General features: G+C 45.0%; 3 protein-coding genes across 4 annotated transcripts in view; 2 read left to right on the forward strand and 1 right to left on the reverse strand.

Annotated features, from left to right (window-relative positions):
• Nucleotides 1-1019: 1019 nt before the first annotated feature.
• On the reverse strand, nt 1020-3518 carry LOC127749880 (DNA (cytosine-5)-methyltransferase 3B-like). 2 transcript variants are annotated; one of them, XM_052269838.1, is made up of 5 exons: nt 2997-3518; nt 2573-2913; nt 2340-2469; nt 2101-2270; nt 1020-2022 (listed from the first exon to the last, which is right to left on the reverse strand). In XM_052269838.1, the coding sequence occupies exons 1-5, from the start codon at nt 3036-3038 to the stop codon at nt 1557-1559; spliced, it is 1149 nt and encodes a 382-aa protein (XP_052125798.1). In that variant the 5' UTR covers nt 3039-3518; the 3' UTR covers nt 1020-1556. The 2 variants fall into 2 exon arrangements, with proteins under 2 accessions (XP_052125798.1, XP_052125797.1); XM_052269837.1 differs by having other exon boundaries at nt 1020-2270.
• A 9720-nt stretch (nt 3519-13238) lies between these two features.
• Nucleotides 13239-15008, forward strand: LOC127749885 (uncharacterized). Its single transcript, XM_052269846.1, has 2 exons — nt 13239-13485; nt 14789-15008. Exons 1-2 carry the CDS (start codon nt 13389-13391, stop codon nt 15001-15003), a joined length of 312 nt encoding a protein of 103 aa, XP_052125806.1. The 5' UTR covers nt 13239-13388; the 3' UTR covers nt 15004-15008.
• Nucleotides 15009-16491: 1483 nt separating this feature from the next.
• The window catches only part of LOC127749879 (gustatory and odorant receptor 24-like), a 52127-nt gene continuing 48588 nt past the window's right edge, over nt 16492-20030 (forward strand). The window contains exons 1-4 of the mRNA XM_052269836.1: nt 16492-16579; nt 16745-16999; nt 18222-18413; nt 18958-19044. Coding sequence (XP_052125796.1) covers nt 16799-16999; nt 18222-18413; nt 18958-19044 — 480 coding nt within the window. The 5' untranslated portion in view covers nt 16492-16579; nt 16745-16798. The remainder of the gene's footprint in view (nt 16580-16744; nt 17000-18221; nt 18414-18957; nt 19045-20030) is intronic.

The following is a 20030-nucleotide window of genomic DNA, read 5'->3' on the forward strand; positions in this document are numbered from 1 at the left end:
TCTACAGCGCGCTTTGTGCTCACCAGAAGCGGGCCCGTCCGCCGAACGCAGCGTTGCCTACTGCCCAGGGTGAGGGGCCGGCCCCTGGGCAGTAGGCAACGCTGCGTTCGGCGGACGGGCCCGCTCTAGAGTGCGACAGACACAGCCGCATCAGCGGAAGTGTGCAGGCCCGTGAAATGTTGTCTTTTGCTGGCAGGGGACCGTGATGAAGCCTTAGCAATGACGCGCGCCTATATCGGAGATGTGGCAGCAACATGTCGCCAAAGTGTGCGCCAGGTGTTGCGCACAATGGGTCTCACGTCAGAAGAGACGCAGCAGTTATTCGAGGTCAGCACGGACGGGGAGGAGGAGGAGGAGCAGCAGCAGCACCCGGACGAGCCGACAGTCGTGGAGGAAGAAGGCTTAAGCGCTGAGGGTCGCACCGAGGAGCCCCAGCCTGAGGTAGAAGCCAGCCGTGCAGGGGAGGGCGACGAGGAGACGGGCATCGCGGACTCCAAACGAGAGGCCAAGCGGCGCAGAGAGAGAGAAGAGAGAGAGGAGGAAATGGCTGCGTTGCGTACGGGAATTGCGACACTAGAGGCTTTTCTGGCGCAGAAGATTGCACGGTTATCACAGCTGGAGGACGATGACCTGCTAGATTATTGTGATGGTTAAGGGTATTGGGATCTTACTTCCACCAAACAAACTCTAACTTTTAACCAGTATCATGAAGCTAAGGTCTTGACTGTCTGCTTTGCTGTACATATTATGGGAAAATATCTACCTGTAAGTTTAATGCCCAAAGTTTTACTTTTCATAAGATTTGATGCACTTGTTTTAAATTTATCATGCTCAATCGCTAAATTTATTTGGTTTGAACTACAAGTCTAACTGGTTGCATGTCATGAGATTTCATTCCAAATTTAAACACTATTTTCTTTTGCATCGTTATTGAGGATAGTAGGAGTAGTCCAGAAGACAGAAAGACTTGGTTGCTGGCGCTAAACATTTATTGCATATATGGAGTCACGTGGGCCATTTAAAATACTATTACAGTAAAATGAATGCAGTACACATCACTGAAGGATGATTTACAGTTCACTTGTCTTAAAAATGAATCGCAGTTCAGACAGAATCCATTTAATAACTGAAACAGCAAAAGACCTACCCAAAAAAATACAACGCCAATAATATTTTTTGGTGCTGAAAGAAAGATTAATGTAATGACCAATAATAATATTCTATGGTACTGAAAAAGCGATTAATGTAAAATTGAAGAAGACCATTGATAATGCTTCATGTCCACTTGAAATCTACTATGTCATAGGAACCTTTCCCATCTGCTCTCTCCCTAGAAGTAATTTTGTAGACACCATATCGTGGACATTAGTTAAGATGAATTTAAGATTGACAATATTCATGTGTAAATTACCTACATAAAGCTATAGCTAAGTGGGGTCAGCCAAATGACATATTTCCATTTTTTTATGGTACTATAATAACAAGTGTTGTGCACATGTGAAAATAAAAAGTTTGTACACAAATGCAAACAACTGTCACTCAATGAAGAAAATTGCCTACTTGTCAGAAAAGATGGGGACAAGGTTTGATAATATATCCACTATTACCGGGACACACCAACCTTTCGCTAGAAGTGAAATCCTTGCCGTTATGCTTAAATTAGCATCTGTGTAATGGGGCTCCAAACCTGTTAACGAAAATGCCAACTTGTCAGCTGTGGATGGTAAGGCGAATTTACAACAACCAGTGACGTGCTTGCCTTGCAGTCGCTCGTAATCCGTTGGGCTCAGAAATTCCCTAGCTGAAGCATACTTTGCATAATTGCCACTTCTGTTTGAAGTGAGAGTACGGGCCTGTGAGGTGACAGCGGTCTTGTTACGATCAATGAAGTCTTGAAGTTCCCACCGCGGTTGTTTCACCACCACTTCACTGTGTAAGCCGGGAATGTTTCCCCAAAAGTAACGCTGTCTGGTGACTGGCAGGAAGGCAGAAGCACAGCGCTTTGTTGGGACACCCATGTCACTGTGACAGTATACAATGATTGAAACATTGGTAAGAAAGGTGTTATAGCCATAGGAGGAATTTTCATAACTGGCATACCTTGTCATTTGGTCAAGCGTGCTCGAATCAAGGTGGCATGTATTTTCGAAAAGCCAGCGCATTGTGTGATTCTGATTTTCATATTTAACTTGCAAATATTTCAGAATCCTGTAAAATTCATAATAGAGGACACCTGTACCACCATTCAGGCCAGCGCGTTTTGGGTTGACCTATGAGCACAGACATTGATATTAGGTATTCTGAATCAATAACAAAAAGAAATAGTCATAGTACGTTACCCTCGAAAGATCGTTACAGGGAGAAGATCCAAGTAGGAGGTCAATGTTACCAAGGCGGTCAATGACTTCTGCTGTAACGTGCCTCACATCTCCTAGGCGGATCACATTAGGATGGCGTAAGCTTTGGACCCTGGAACATGTAATTTGGGATTTTGTACATCACTGCGTAATTGATAGTAATTATCAGGTCAATTGAAAAGTCCTGCGCCATAATTTAAACGTGCATAACACACCTTAGGGCATTTGGGCAAATTTCGCTTGTAAAGTAACGCAGGATTGGAATCCCAAGTTGGTTCAGAGCAACATGGCCGCTAGAAATTCCATCAAACAGAGATAACACAGTGATGGGCCGGCATTTACTCCCCGGAAGGGAGACTTCCCTCTCAAAACCAGAGAAAGGGTCGTGGACACCTGTTGGCCAACCTGACTGTCCGACCTGCTCTTCAGTCAATTGTGTTGTGTGCTCAGCAGCAGAGACTTCCCCGTGGGAGGCTTCCTCATGAGCCACCATGTCTCGGCCTTGCACACGCCTAATGACCTTGTTCTTACCATAATAGCGCTTTCCCTTGGGAGCCTGTGATAGAAAGAAAAGGGGGAGGGAATGTCAAATACGGCACACATAACTCACACAGTAAGGCTCATTGTAATAAGTCATACCTTTGTTAAATATCTTCTCACGCCACGCTTGTACTTTGGCATTTCGTGTCACGTTCTATTACGTTTCCAATAGCCCACCAGGAACACAAATGGAACACTCACGTTGCGATAAGAATGTTCATCAGTTGTTTCAACTACTCACACACCGACGCAACGTAATTAAGACGAAACATAGAATGACACTCATCCACACTCATTCAACACTGTTACGTTTCACCGGGCTCACAGGCAACTCGAGGACATGATACATTGACAACCGTGTTGTCATTGCCACTGCCCTTCGTTGATACGAGCTCGCGGGGCCCGCGCGCGAACTTCTACGTCGTAACTGATGTGCGACGAAAACTGCTGAAGACTACAAAAATTTCGAGGTTATTGCTGTCTGCTCTTGGGGCGGTCGGTGCACCGACCTGCCGCAGGAGAGCGCTGTAGGATGGGGCGCGGCTGTGCGGCCGTGTTTCGCCATGTGGCCGGCAGGGTGCGGCACGACGTGTGGGAGCACTGGAGCATGGGGTATCTACAGGCTGGCCACAGCGAGAGGGGGTGGGTGGGGGCGCCACGCCGGGCCACGCCACGATGGTTGAGCTATACCCTAGGGGACGATTTTGACCACACTTCCTTCAGCTCCCCCGCCACCCCTCCCCGCGTGGGTAGACACTACGCCAGGCCACTCCATTGTGGCGAGGACCTCTCCGTGGGGGGTGGGAGCAGGGGGCGGGGACGCTACCTGCCCGCTACGCCGGCCCACGCCACGAGCGCTGAGCTGAACCCTAGGAGACAATTTTGCCCACGACCACCACGACCACCCACCGTGATCCGGCACGCTCCATGGAAAACGGCCACGAATTGGGGCCAATGATTTGTACCCTGGCGACTGTGGCCAAAACCTGTACCCTCCGTCATATTGTCCGTAAAAATTGTCCCCTCAAGTTTCACAGTGTACGATTCGGGGCTTCTTGCGCTCGTCATCACAATCACTTGTGAGCCTCTGGATCATTAATGTTCATCATGTCTGCATCGTTGGATAGGTAACAAATCCTCACAAAACTGTACTGACACTTGAAGAATGAAGAACTCCAGACTGGACAAACAATATTTGCACTCCACAGAAAAATCACTAGCGGGTGCCCCGCACCAACCTTTTGTTTTCTTTCTGCAACCTAGCCTCGCGTCAAGTCCTTTGACCTGCGTCAGCTACAAGTGGCTGGTGTTGTTGTTTACTTGTTGTGTGCGGTGCTTTGCGCGCGAATGTCTCCTTTCTGCTCTCTGTCCGTTCGAAATGTCTCGTGACGCGTACTTTAATATTCCTCCAGGGCATGTGGTCCTTACCGGTATTGCCTACGAATCCATATACGTTCCGACCAGTGAGATATGGTACACTTGCCATAGGTGTCCGAATTCTGTGGCATGGCACCCCGACTGGCTGCCCACTGAAAACTATTCTACCTGGTTTTCCGTTGTTGGAATCTGGGACTTGTACAACCTCTGGTTCTGTGGCTACTGCGGCCGGGGTTGCTATGTGAGTGTATTTTCTCTTTTCTTTGTCTTTTCCCCTTTATTTGTTCTTTATTATCACTTATTTCACCCCAGCTGACCATGCATTCCGAGAACCTTGTTCTCCCGCCATCTCCTCCATCTTCGCCCCCTGCGACTCCTCCTGCCAGTCGCTGTAAGTTACTTCTGTTTTGTCGTCAACATGCTCGTGCCAATTATGCAGTTTATGCACCATGCCTGGGACGTTAACGGTCGAAATGTGACTGTTTGCGGTTCTTGTGTACTTCTGGTGGAGCCGGATTTGTATACGTTGTCCGGTAACCACCGGTTTGGCATTGACTGGGTCCTAGAGGAAAGTCTACATCAGCCCTTCTACCATTGCGTAGAATGTCACGAGCCGGCGTACGTAGGTTTCTGTGGAGACCCGGTCTCTTTTCCTTTAAAACCTCTTTTCTTTAATTTTTAGGACGTCATCCCCTTTCCGCTGGTGCCGCCTCCCCCTCCTTCACCAGTTAATCCCTCGGAGGAGTGAGGTTAGTTTTATCTCTTTCCTTCTTTACTTCAGGATTTTCTCAGCGATTTTCTGACTTCTGTTTATTCTGTTATTCCAGTGACCTCTTTTTTTTGCCGCTTTCTTTTCTTTAAAAAAAAAAAAACTATTTCATTTGACTTGGAGTTCTTACTTGTTTGATTATGGCTCAGCCCTTCTGAATTTTTTATTGTTGTTTCCTTTTTTTCTTTACTCTGCTCATGTGTTTGTTTATGGCTTGGTCCTTGAGCTAGAGTGTTAAATCTATTTCACCTTTGTTTTGTTTACGTTTTTATTTCTAACTATCTTTTGTAGCTCCGTTATTATTCCTGCTCTACATGATTTGGAGGGTTTGTGAAATAATAACTATGGGTTACATAGGTAGTTGAACAATTTTATTTATTGGTTTATAACAGAAAAGAATACTGTACAATGCTTATATAATTACTTCTTTCTTCTCTTCTCTCCAGTGCATGCTGCCGTTGGATGTCCTCGCTGATTGCACCTTCTGTGCCGTACTTTGAACCCTGGGTCGTCTATGTGGAACTTCTTTTCTCCCTTTTCCTTCTCTCTTTCCCGCTGTAGTTTCTTCATCCACTCTGCTTTTGGTGTGGCCTTAGCTAGGCAGTTCTCATCTATGGGATGTAATTTCCACTTGCTCTTGTTTAGTTCTTGTAGCTTTTCTGTTATTTTTGTGATTGCTTTCTCCTCCTTTCTTATTTTGTGATCTATTTCTTTCTCTCTGTCCTCCGTTGTTTCCATTACTTGTAAGTTTTGAAAAATTAATTGTAGCTCTTCATTTTCTTTTAGCCCAGATTGATGTTCAAATCTTCTGTACAGTAACCCGTTTTTGATGACTAATGATTTGAACTGGTTGGTACCATAATGCCCTTGTTCTGCTGCCATATTCAGCTATTTCCTGGAAACTGGGACGTTTCCCTTCTCTTACTGCTATCATGATAGGCATTATGTGTTCATCAAGTAGTTGTTCCCTTTCAACTTGTTCCTTGGTAAGTCCATCTGGTACTACTGTTGTCCAATATGTATTTAGTGGTGCCTCTGTGATTCATGTGTTTTTCCGTAATTCTACCAAACAAGTACCACAATCTACTGCACATGTCTTCCATGCACAAACTAAAACATCCTTATCTCTTTCTTCCAGTCTGTCGCACTTCTTGCAATCCCTGCAAGGCCTCCTGGACAAAGCATTAGCATGTCCTATGCTAGTGCCCTTTACATGCACTACCTGGAATTTGTATAGAGCTAACCTCTCTAACCACCTAGCCAGTTTACAGGTGGGATTCTTGAAATTCTTCAACCACTGTAATGCTGCATGGTCTGACTTCACCGTGAAAGGTGCTCCTGCCAGGTAATGATTGAATGTTTTAATGGCCTCTACCATCGCTAATAACTCCCTGTGTGTTGCACACAATAAGCGAATAAATGTGCAACCCTGCATGCTAAGTCACAGTGACGGGAAGTTGACGAGCCGGAGGCGCGTATCATTGTGCACATTTTTGCACTACCCGACTTGGGTGTCAGCGCCGCAGACCTAGGTAGATGTATGCCAGGCGCGTCGTAGCGGTACAGTGTTTCGTGAGACATCGCGAAGCCTGTTACGCGAGACGTAGTCTGGCGGCGTACATCTACCTTGTATAGTGGTTCTTCATTGCCTGATTGTGCATTTGTCTAAGCTTTCTCTGCAGTCCTAGTATTCTATTTTTTGTCCTCTGTTTTGTCCTCTATCTTTTTTCTTATACATGCCTTTTGCCACAGTATTCTTCCTTTTATTTCCTCTATTTTCTTGATCCATTTCACTTTGTTCTTTCTTTCTTTCTGTGTATATTATTTCATTGGACATGCCACATCTGTGTAAAATTTAAGTGTTTTGATGAGGTTTTCCCATGCTTCTTGAACTCCATTTGCTTCATATTCATCTTTTCAATCAACGTTTTTGGTTAGTTCTTTAAGTATCTCAAGGTTTTCTGTTACTGTTTCTTTTGATTATTTTAATTTTCACATGTTTTGTTGGCTGAGCGATCAGCGAAGCCCATTACTCCACTGACCGTAAAAGTTTCATTCTGTTTGTCTGTTGGTCTGTCTGTCCGCACGGTAACTCGAGAAAGATTTGAAAGAGCGATCTGGGAATTTAAGGGTCGTTTTGTAAAACAAAAAGACAGAGCGAGTTCGAAAATGAGCATTCTAGCTCAAAAATTGACTTTTAAAAAAATCAAGAACCACAGGTTGCAAATAATTTCTTTTTTTCAAATATTTTTTCATGGGCTCCTTAGAGGTAACTTGTGAAAGTAGAAATATTTGGGCGAAAATTTCGTCCGTTTTGCTCTATCTTGTACCGGTTCTGCGCTATGGGGCATTTCCTGGCGAAAACAACGTGAAAAAGGAAAAAAGGTCTATTGAATCGTAAAAAAGGCTTCAAATCACAGAATTGAAAAGGGAGTTATACTGAAACCACACATAACGGGCCAAACCACACACTCTTTTGGGCTCAAGGGTCTCTAGATTATCTAGTATCACTAAAACGTTCATTTTTACAGAACAATCTATCAAAATTCGAACTTTTAATCAAAACCTTAACGAGCAGCAGACGTTTCATGTCCATGATTTTAGTGTATTATTTCTCCGACAAATGCTGTCAGTATTTCAAATTTTGTTGCCGGAAGGCCCTGTTCCCGTATACCTTCCTATTAGCTCGTCTCAAGTGTCAGCGCCGCAGGCCTAGCTATATGTGCGTGAGGCGCGTCGCAGCGTAACAGTGTTTCGTGAGATATCGCGAAGCCTGTTACGCGAGACGTGGTCTGGCGTACATATAGCTAGTCTATGCATGAATCATTTTAAGGTCCCTGTCGTGTTCCCTCATTTATTAGTTGCTTGAAGCCTGCTGCTTCCATTATATTCAATGTTGCTCTTGTTTCTTTACTATTTTCAAGGTATTCAATGTTAAAGTCTCCTAGTATACAGGTTTGGATGTGCTTGATTCTCATGATAATATCTTGCAGACCTACATAATCTTCCATTTGTTTAGTTTTTGAGGTTCCTCTTTCGATAGTTGGTGGTCTGTATATTCCAATTATTCTTATTATTTGCTCATTCATTTTTATTTCAATTCCAGACACTTCTATGATACCTTCTACACTTATGTTCTGCATATCTTCCCACTTTTTTGTTATTTCATTTAAATTACTTTTCTGAATTATTAATACTCGCCCTCCTCTCGCATTTTTTCTACTGAAGTGGTCCACTTTATCATAATTGGGTATATTAAATTCATCCATTTCTTCCACATTCAGCCAGTGCTCTGTGAAGATGGATATTGTTGGGTTGTATTCCTCCAGCAATTTTATTACTTGAGCCTTTTTGTTGCTTATCGATCTCAAATTTAAATGTATCAGTTTAAATGTATTTGTGTTCCATACTTCTTTATTATTATTATTTTTTTGTTGTTGTTGTGTCCGTGTTCACCTTTCTTTTCTTCCTTCTCTTCCTGCATTTCTGCTAGTCGTCTTTAGGTTCAAAAATCCAATTCAACCAATTCTATCTCCTTTTCACTTTCTCTGTTAAAATCCCAGGTAGAGTTCTCAATCTCTTTCAATAAGTTTTTCTTTCCTTTGTAATTTAGATGTATTCCACCTGTGCCATAGTCATTCTTCCCTATCACTTCATTGATATTCAGGAATCTCACTCTGTCTGTTACTCCCATTTTTTTTGTTTCTTCTGTACATATTTGAAGAAGATTTTCATTATATATATATCTATCATGTTGGTGTCTTCAAAATACTATTTTTGTCATATCGCTAGGGAGCTGATATTATTATCATTTTGATTTCTTTGGCTTTCTGTATTATTTTAGCCCTCGCTTTTCGATACATGTTTACTCTCTTACCTTCCTCAGTGATTTTTATATCATTGGTTCCTGTCATTATTATCAGAGTGTCTTGTTGTTGAACTTCTATACCATGATGACTTTCTATGTTTTCTGCGGCTTTTGCTACATCCTCTGTAGTTGCTCCTGACATAGACCCTTCTTGCTTTGTTGCTACAGTTACTAGTCCTCTAACGTGGCTATCCCCAACAATAATTGTCTTTGCCTTCCATTGTTCCTTTTTTTCTATTTCTTCCCTTCCTTAATCCTTTTATGCTTTCATCCTTCTTGATCGTGTCATCCACTCTCTTCGATTCTTCCCACTCGTCGTTCTTTTTTAGCCCTTTTATCATTTCATGATTTCTTTCTTACAGTGACAGTCCTCCTTATCTCTCCTACTTGCCTGTTTCTCTTCTTTCAGAGTTTTCATTTCCTTTATCAACTCCTCATACATGCCTTTCAGATCACTTATGATCTCCTTCATTTGCCTGTATAAACCCCCGTGAAAATCCGAGTCTAATGAGAAAACAGAGGTATTTCTGTCTGACATCAAATCATTTAGAATTTGATCCGTATCTGCATCGTCCGATTCATTGTTATGTCCCTTTTTTGTTTGAGATATCTTGAGACTTGGCATAGTCCTCCCTAACGTCTTCAACCTCGCACTTCTGACAAGAGTATTTACTTATCTCGTTTTCATCTATCATTTTAATGATTTCGTCTCCCAAACATTCCTTTCTGACGTGTGTCCAGTTACTACATTCTTGACATCTAATTGATTGTTGGATATTGTCATAAATTAGCTTCTCACATACTAAGCACTGTTCTCGCGCCATGTCACCGCCTTCTTCTGCTGGGATACTTTAAAGAAAGGAAAAGAAATGTTCAAGAGCGACCAGGCCTCTTCACAGATGCTGAACATGCTCGCATGTTGATCACTTAGTAAGCCCTTCAATCCCTTGAAATTACTGTGAGAGCTATTTTGTTCTACGTAGAAATCCGTTCTCGCTGACCACTCACATTACGGGCACATCGACGCTCAGCGCCTTTCCGTCTTATAGTATGGTCTCTCAAACAGCTGAGAGAACCATTTAATTTTTGTGCTGTGTGGAAAGTTCCAGTTGGGCCTACATTTCACACCTAACGCCATAAAGTTGATACTTGTTTTATCTTAATGATAAAAAGCACTTTTTACAGGTCTGCCCTATCACCAATGTAGATTCTCTAACATCAAATTCACGTCTACACAACGTCTTTAACGAATCGAAGCGTTGGCGTCCACGTCCACAAGATCTCTTACTGCATACTTCTATTCCATGTCTACATTTCGCCATCTAAAAGATCTTATAGTATAGTATGTTTGAACAATGTTAAATATTTCGATCACAAAGAAACACAATTGCCTCACTTATGCGAGTGTGTTAGAATACGTGCGCGAAGTTTCTCGACGTGTCATTTCTTTACAACATTACTCACACAAATATTTACAAACAATAACACATATGACGCACAGGGTTAGGCTGACGAGAGTGACGCCATCTTGTCAACCTACTCGACCACCGCCTTGTTTTGGGACTACGACTCGGGCATCTGTTTCCGGTTTTAGTACTTCTTTTATTCCCCACTCGCCATCGCCGGGCCGGACTGAAATAGTCTATTTTTCAGCTAGAATGCTCATCTTCGAACTCGACCTGTCTTTGTACGGTACAAAACGACCCTGAAAATCCCAGGTCGCTAGCTCAAAAGGATATTTCGGGTAAGCGGAGCGGCGGAAACGGAAGTGCCCAGTCCACCGCTGTTCGCATCTCTGCTGCTGATGGGAGAGGGGGATGGGCGGCGTCGCGGCGCAGAGTCCTCTGCGCATGCGCAGTTCGCAGGCTGAGCTGGATCTACCAGCCGCTTAGCAGTTTCGTTGCCGCTGCTTGGCTTCCCAGGATGTCACGGTTCTAATAAGTTGGGGTGAAGGCTAGACTGATGTTTGATTGCAGGAGCGACTATGTGGGTCCCTTTCCTTTGAAACCCCTTAGAATCCCGTGAACATAACAAAACATTTACTGAAAGAGTGCACAGTTTATTTATTGAAAGAAGAAAAGCAAGGAGCAATAACGGCAAGTATGCAAGTGCGCAGGTAAGTTCAATGTAAATTATTAAATGTTGATAAAACAAACAATAATAATAAATACATTTCCTTTCTCTTGAAGGTACCGAGAGTGAAACGACTCAGAAGCAATTCAAGATGGTAATATATGACGTATAATGAAATACAAGGAACAATAAATACATTGATTTTCTACAAAAGTACAAAGCACAAATGGCACATTTTAAACCACATAACCAGAGCAAAAGACCATACAAACGGTCAACTCAAAAGGTGAATCAGCAGACAGTACGAAGACTGACATAGTGAAGCCTATTGCGCGACATAAAACGTCGAGGCAAAAGGTAAGAAACCAATCTAGGTTTAAACAGAAACACGTGTCCGGGCCCGACACAACACTACAAACAGTGCACTCATCAAAGGGTTGAAATAGGGTATTTCGGGTAAGCGGAGCGGCGGAAACGGAACGGCCGAGCGGCTGCTGGATCCGTCTCAGCCTGCGAAGTGCGCATGCGCAGTAGACTCTGCGCCGCCCCGCCGCCTCTCCCTCTCCCCCGCGAATCAGCAGCAGAGATGCAACCAGCGGTGAACTGGCCGGTTCCGTTTCCGCCGCTCCGCTTATCCGAAATACCCTATTGTCAACACATACCACCAGCTGGCACACAACACTCCACACGGATACATGGCGTCACAGTCAAAGGCGTCGGGACGGCCATGTCCTGCGTCTTGATGATATTGGAAGTCCATGGTGGTGATCAACCACACGATGAGCATGACGATGAATCCAAGTCATGGTGAAGTGGGTAGGGCTGTGCGATATCTCGATATTTCGATATCGATACGATATCATGTTGATATCGAGGGCTTCGATATGCTCCCGATATCGACATATCGTTATCGAGGCTCGATAATATCGAGGATATCGTGGCATATCGTGGGTATTGTAGCACATTTTAAGCACGATATACCTCGATATCGTGTTGTATCGAGCCATCGACAGGCTCCGATACCCACGATATGCCTCGATACCTCGATAATATCGAGCCTCGATGTATCGAGGCGATGCTCGATACCTGCCTAATATCGTATCGCGATATCAAAATCTGTATATCGCACAGCCCTAGAAGTGGGCCAAGCAGGCAGAGGGCTACCATGCTCGAGCGAGAGCGCCGCCGGGCGCGGAGCCACGGAGCATCGCGGAGCCCAGCTCCGGCCGGCACGGCTGGTCGACGGAGAGTGTCTCGTCACCGCCGCTCTCCTTCCGCTTCCGGCCACCGCCCAGCTAGAGCGCTGCAGTCACTGCCTTCGGCAGACCGGGAAGCTTGATGCGGAGGGCGGGAGACATGAACCATGTCACGGGGTCCGTGACAAGGAATAGCCTATTCGTTCTTGAGTTATCGTGCGGACAGACACACAGACACAGAAACAGTTTTTTTCCGACTAGACGGAGTGATAGGCTTCGCTAATCGCTCAGCCAAAAATGGCAATAGTTCACAAACAGTTCATAAAAAGGTCAACCGATTCAGTCCAATTCAAATTCCATTCAAGCGAATTCAAATAGACCATTTCAGGGTTAGGTGATTAGAAGAAGGAAAGAATAACACCTCGAAAAAGCACTGCCTTCTAATCGCCCCCCATCCTCCGTCCCTCTTTATCCCTCGCCCAACTGTTTCCTGTTTCGGTTTTTCTTTTCGTCTCCTTGTCACCGCGACTGAAATGGTCTATTCAATTCTTGACATTTGTGCACCCAATTCAGGAGTTATGCACCTCTCGATCTGAATCCAGATGTGGACCACCACAGTCCCTTCGGGGATGGAATTATCCTGCCATTTTCCTGCTGCTTTTACCACGTTTTGCCTCGGCTCTCAGCAGGCGCGTCGCAGCGGAACTATCTTTAGTTAGATGTCGCGAAGCCTGGTACGCGAGACGTTGGTCTAGTGTGTCTGCATCAACCTTTTTACTATCAGCGAATCACACGCACACTGCTAGCGTATATCGTGCAACAAAGGGGGTGGAGACTATCTGACAAGCGGTCCACTGCGTACAAAGGCACTGACGTTAAATCAATGGAGGCGCTACAAACGAAATAGTTCTTTCGTTATGCGCACAGCAAGGATTCTAGGGGTGAGGCATTGCAAGTCGTACACTTTATACACAGGATATTAGCCCGCATCATTTTTTTTCCGAACGGTGCATGATTTGAAAGATTTTATTTACAGAAGACTCCTGACAAAATTTGAGCGTCGTGCGATAGCGCCAACCCTCAGTGGGTCGAAAAGCACCGAGCTAGCGCCATCCCAAACTTCACTAGGGGTCTTCTATGAACACAACCTTTCAAAACATGCACCGCTCGGAAAGAATATATAAATTGGGATTTCCCTTTCAGTCGGCATGAAGAGGCCATTTGATGTGCACGTGTTTGACGGACTGCAACCCACAGCATACTTAGTAGCGCTCTACGGCATCCTTCCCGTCACCATCCGGTCGTGTAAGTCGACATGAACAAGCTACTTCCTTACAGCCTAAGCAACTGTCGAGGACTTACCACTTCAAAGCGATGCACAACATCATTCCCTGAACGATGTTCTCTCTAACGCTCCATTGGCTGGCGAGGGGTATCACTATAATAAAATTAGTCCAACTCAATTGAGGTGTAAAGTTAACTTTTCACTTTCCTCCTTTCATTCACTTTTCGTAATTTTTTATTGTTTTACAACCTTTACTTCATTTTTATGCATATATCCACCCAATTTTTGATCGGATCAACGCGAGATTAGCCACTTTTGCTCACATTTTCCTTCCGCTTTCGCCACTTTTGGTCACTTCCACTTTAACTTTTATACAAATTTGTCCACCTACTTCCTACTGTTTAGTCCCTGGTTGGCTGGTGTGGATGAAGGTCTCGAACTTGTAAATAAGGCAATGGTTATAAAGGCGCGATGCGTCCGTGCCGTGTCAGCGTCAAGTAGAAACAAAGTTCAGGAAACGATGTTGTTGTCTCCGGAACCAGTCTAAATGAATAAAATGGCACATTACAATAAAGGAACTTAGGTTTTTCGGGAAGTGAGATGATTCTAACACGAACTCTACAGAACGTTGCGTGTTTATTCCTGGAAAAACAGCGAATGTTAGCTTGCTTGGTGCACTACTTTACCTTTGCGATGTATTTTTGATAATTTGGGGGAAGTTCTTTTTTGCCGCAGCGGTTGCATCTACGGGAAGCACATTTTTGCTCCTGTTGGGGGATGTAGTCTTAAGTACATACGGGCATTCCAGGAAGGGGTGTCCGTACGTCAAGTGATTTGTGATCGACTGGGAGGTGCTAAGGCTTCATTCAAAACATGACTGCACGTGTTTTGAGATAGGGTTTGTGTTGTGTTGTAGCACAACGTAGAGCCTCCCAGTCGCTCACGAATCGCGTGACGGGCGGACATTTTTTACCATTTCTCCACGAATTGTCTCTACCCATACTTTGACTATAATTCTATCTTTGGAGATGAATTCCGAATGGAGCCGTTTTTCTACATTCATCTGACCCCATTCACCACGTAGGTACCGAACCTTAAAGTAAAAAAATCTTAGTTGGCGTCGAATTGAAAAGAACAGTATTTTTGAAAAAGAAAAACTCATTACGATGGTTTGTGTTGAGGCCCCTTCCTCCCCAGCTGCAAGAGCGTCGGTATTTTGTCGCCTTGGCATTTAAAACCAAAATACTCCGTCGATGACCCCTAAGCCCTCTCGCCTTTTGCCCTAAATATTGTGCGAGACCTACTTCTCTTACCTATATACAGGGGTCCCGGGATTCAATCCACGCCACTCCACGTTATGTTACTGTGTGTGCGTGCAAGCCGTAGTGCTATGGCGTATCCGCCAAGCGTACGTGACTCGTCTGCCCAGTGTCCAGGAACTGGCAGAAGATGCAGTGCGCCTGCGGGACTGGACCGTCAAATTCGTCGCTGCGCACTCTATGGTTCATCTAACAGGCAAGTTCGACATGATGAGGTAGGCAACCGACAGCCCAGGATATCCTTGCTACAGCAACAACATGGGCTATCTATTATTGTTTGGGCGAAAGCGAAGGCTAGTACGTACTCCAATAATGATCAAAAAGTTTCGCGTCTGTCTGTCTGTTTGTGTGTTTTTAAACACGATAACTCGAGAACGGATTGAGCTAGGAGGCTTAAGGGGGCATCCTAGTGTAGCAGGCCTAAAAATACGTGTTTTTTTGCGATTTTTTTTTTTAAAGAAATGGAAGCAACAGATGGAAAACTAGGTTTGCTACACAAAAGTACACCTATCTCCGTCCAAAACTGCTAAAAAGTTGACCAACGCCTCACGCATACCGGAGAAACGGCCTGCGAGAAAACACGCGTCGCGAAATGTCGTGGACGCATGGCGTGCACGATAACTGCCAAACGAATAGTCCGATCGAGCTCAATTTTTTTCTGAGTGCTCTCAGATAGTGTGGCTATGGCATGAACCTCCAGTTTTGGCCTCGGTCAACTAGAACCTTGTCAAAAAAAAGTCGTAAAGTTGAAATTTTACCTAATGTTTTGAAACTAAAAGTTTAGTGTGATCAAAAAAATAGTAATAATCATTTGTTTTAAAAGTTGGAGGTTCATGCCATAGTGGCAAGTGTAAAGAACACGCAGACACTGGATTTGGCCCGATTGGACCATTTGGAGGGTAGATATCGTGCACGCCATGCGTCCACGACATTCGCGACGCGTGTTTTCTCGCAGGCCGTTTCTCCGGTATGCGTGAGGCGTTGGTCAACTTTTTAGCAGTTTTGGACAGAGAAAGATATGTACTTTTATGTAGCAAACCTAGTTTTCCCTCTGTTGCTTCCATTTCTTTTTTAAAAAATCGCAAAAAAAACACGTATTTTTAGGCCTGCTACACTCGGATGCCCCCTCAAATTTTTATTTTAAGTTTTATCAAAAAAGGAAGAACTGAATTGATATTGAGCCCTCTAGCTCAATAATTGGCTGACAACGGCCTGTTCATAAAGCATTTGGAAAGCATTGCTAATTTTTAAGTATTTTTTATGGTTTCCTTGGGGGTTAATAGACACAGTACCGTCAAAGTGCCAAATTCCGGACAGATTTGATAGTTTCTCCTCAGTATTTCTAAAACGGATAGGGGTAAGAAAAATTCCTGCGGAATCTAGAAACAAGGCGCCCGAAGATCCATATTTTACATCTGTTGTGGAAATTTTCTTTGCGGCAGTTCACCTGTACAAGCCTCTGAAACCCCGCCCCGATACCTTCCTGCGAGAAAGGCTTGGCTGGCTGGTAAAAGAGGTCAGATAGAGGTATTTTAGACATGTATGAGTAGAAGTCTAGCAGATAACACCTACAAAGTTTGGATTATCGACAGATGGGTATTTTCCGTAAGGGTTCGTGTTATCTTGCCTTGCACACAGACAAACACGACACTTTTTGGGTCACAGAAGTATAAAACCCGTATAAAACTGTAGTGTGCCGTTTGCAGGGTGGCTGATCGTGCCGACGCTGTGGATTGAAGTGCATGCCAGGGCCCGACGAATCGAGCATCTTACTGTCGCCTGTAACACACTGGAGGTAATGTAGCTATATCATACAGCAGGATGTCTTCAGAATACCTGCACTCCACGAAGAAATGGATACTTTCGTCTTGTCAAAAGCAGTGAAATGCATATGGATATTGTTGTAAAATGTAGTATTTTTAGTGAATCGTCCCCCTTTTTGTCCTGTCCCATACGACAGGCCGAGTTTGGCCACATTGTGCGCGTAGTGAAAAAGCCTCGCGTTGGTGCTTGGATGCTCGTTCTTGTGTCGGTGATGCTGCCGCTGCAGGAGTTGTCCTGGATGACGTTCGTCGAGTTCAGTCTGGCCGACGCTGCAAACTCACCCGTGCACGTGTACGTCAACGAACTTCTGCTCGTGGGAATGATGGTGCCCGCTCTGTGCTCCCTCAGCTTGCACCGCCTTGCTTCAGCCCTCGCACAAGAACTGGCCAAGGTATGCATTCCACCGCCACCACAAGTCCTAATCGTTTAGCACTTCGCACATCCAGGAGTGCTACTGAAGACATCCTAAAGAAAAAGTCAAACCGATAATCTTCTTCTCGCTCAAATAGACAATAGGTCATTTGCGCTAGCCCACCCGAAAGCTCTTGAAAGCAGAAGGGCGGGCAAATATTGGTAAAATATTAGCCCACAGGGCCAAAACGAGACAGTCCCCCTGACCAGGCAAAGAAGACACTCAGTTTTCTGTACAGCTCAAGAAGCTAGACTTTTGTGTAATCCGCCTGCCAACTAGGTAGATTTTATACAGGCGTGTACAGCTGTTGCCTGGCAGGCGGATTACACAAAAGTCGGACATTTTCCTTATTCACGCCCAAACCCGCGATACGGCGTTGGAAAGGGCATTGACTAGCCGACACGAATGCACGAAAAAAACACCTATCCATGTTGCATAGTATTCCGTCAGTTCTGAGTGACGGGTTTTTGAGACTTGAGCCCCTGGAACGGGAGTGGGTTCGCCGAGCGCGGATTTTCATTGTCAGGTCGAAAGAAAGACCTGTAAGGACCTACCTTGGTACCGAGTCACCTCCGGCTCCTGCCCCGACCGTGCGGGTCGGGCCTTGCAAGGTCGAGGCTAGCTCGGGTGCTTCTCGAGGGCCATATCTAAAGGTGCTGTGAGCTCGGCGGCGCTTCGTCGCATGGACATCGGGCCAGGACCAAAATCAATTGCAAGGTGTATCCTTTCTTTTAAGGCCCGAACCTCATCGACTTTTGACTTGACACTTCAGTTTGAAACGGGCTACTGCACACTTTGAAGGCCCATTGCTCATCGTAGGTATGTCGTAAGATTGACGCATGTCAACATTGAATCACGAGGAAATGAACATTATAATGTGACAGCGGTCAATACTATACGACGTGTCGTCGTGGCACGCTGTTCCTTAAGTACATGGTCGACACTTGGTTTTACACTGTAGTATTAAGGGATATTCTTATTTAATGCCCAAATCCTTTGGATCAAAATGTGACATCGCTTAATGCCATAGGACATATTTGTCTCCCTTGCGCTGTCTCCCTACTGATGTTTATTGCCTACGAATATATACAATGCTAAACTTATGACTTAACGCGATACGCAAGCAAAGTCTAGCTCGAGTAGTATCCTTTTATAGTAGCAATACCTCGTTAAGGTCTATGCATCTTCACTTCTCTTGCAGGAATTGACGTGCAGCCACGTAATGGCTCAGCGGGTGCGAACATATCGTCACGCATGGATTCAGCTCTCATCTGTCATCAATGGTCTCATACTAACGCCAATCAGCATGTGCATGGTAGTTGGGATGGTGGTGGTGCTCATAACGATGCACACCTACGAGGCGCTCGAGAAGCTAATGGCTGGTCACCTCCAGGTAAAGCAGGTTAACTGCTCCGGTGAGCAAAGGAGCGGGGGCCAGGGGAGCCACCCTCACCACCGCTCTGTGTCCGCTTTTGATCTTCTTAGTTCTGGGCAGCGCTCCAGTGAAATAACCTGGCAAATGCTTGTTGTATTGCGGTAGCCAAGGAGTTATTTACCCAAAACGGCCGCTGGTGAAAAGAAATTACTGTTTCGGTTGCACGAGGAGAGCTTAGCCACGCTGCACGAGGTTCTGATTACCACCGTTAGGTGGAGACAAGGCATAGTTGGTTGGGCAGCCAATCAATCGTCATCCCAGAGCTGTGCGGTTGGTGCAACCAGCACACGCTCAGCACAGCCTTTCCGGCTGTCACCAACCAACTGGTTCTTTTTCGTGTTTTGTTTGTGGTAGTTTGATAGACCGATACAAATATGATGGCTCAATGATGGCGCAAAACGTGGGCTGGCATCCCACCCATCAATCTACTACATGGACTGCTATTTACAACAGCCATCCGCCATCTACTCACACTTACCGGTTGTTTATTCTGTTTAAAAAGGTTTCGCTCCTCGCGTTCCTGGTCGGTATGCCGTATGTTATTCTAATGTTGACGCTGTGTGAGACATCCCACCGTGCGTCTAAAACGGTAAGAAATCAAAAGAAATCATTTGATTGCCGATCATTGTACAACTCTCGCACTAAACAGCACCCCCTTAAAAAAATGCTATGTCCCCCTTGTTCTTTTAACCCTTTAAGGCGCCAAACCAGGCCAGCAGTGAAAACATTTGTTTCTTCACATTCTGTCTCTTTAGGTCCCAAACAACACAAGAAACCCAAAAACTCGTTTCCCCGGTTGTTCTAAACCCTTTTTTCGAGTTGTCGTCACATGGCGCCATTGCACCTTGCGGGTATAGGGGTGGGCTCAAGACTCCTTTTTAACACGGGGGTCTAAGACAACTTTTTTGCTAGCACACGTCAGTGTGACCTAAATCCATCAATATTTACTGAAATACAATGTTCCCCTCTCATTTCTAACATTTTTGTGAATTAAACGACGGCCTTCACAAAAGCTAGGATTCACAAGAGCTAGAGCCACAACAGCTAGGATCCACGAGAGCTAGGCGTCGCAAGAGCTAGAGTTCACAAGAGCTAGTCGTCGCAAGAGCTAAAGTCCACAAGAGCTACAGTTCACAAGAGCTAGAGGCAAATCGACCGTTACCGTTGGACGACTATGCTCAGCTGTTCGCGCGGGTGTAAGTGCGTAGATCGAGAGTCCGTGTAGTTAAACCGTGCGCACGCATGCATGCATGCATGTGTCACTGTGGAAAATACCGTAGGCAGGTACGGTTTGCCTACGGTCAGGCCATAGCAGTATGAACTGTACTTTCTTGGTTTGGCTAAGAGCTGTATTCGACTTATCCAACAATTTTTCAAGCTACAGTCTGCTCTGTATGACATGGACCGTAACCAAAAATTACGGTCTCGGACCAGGCAATAAATTTACAGCGCAGACCAACCGTGTGTTTTTCTAACAGTGACGTTGGGCGTGCTGGGCGTGGTCGCGGGGTCTGTGGAGTTAAACAATGCGCATGCATGGGTTGCTTGTGTCGTACTGGATAAACAAATTTTTTT

The sequence above is a fragment of the Frankliniella occidentalis genome, unplaced genomic scaffold (assembly GCF_000697945.3).
Source record: "Frankliniella occidentalis isolate FOCC.00 unplaced genomic scaffold, Focc_3.1 Scaffold104, whole genome shotgun sequence".
Lineage (NCBI taxonomy): Eukaryota > Metazoa > Arthropoda > Insecta > Thysanoptera > Thripidae > Frankliniella > Frankliniella occidentalis.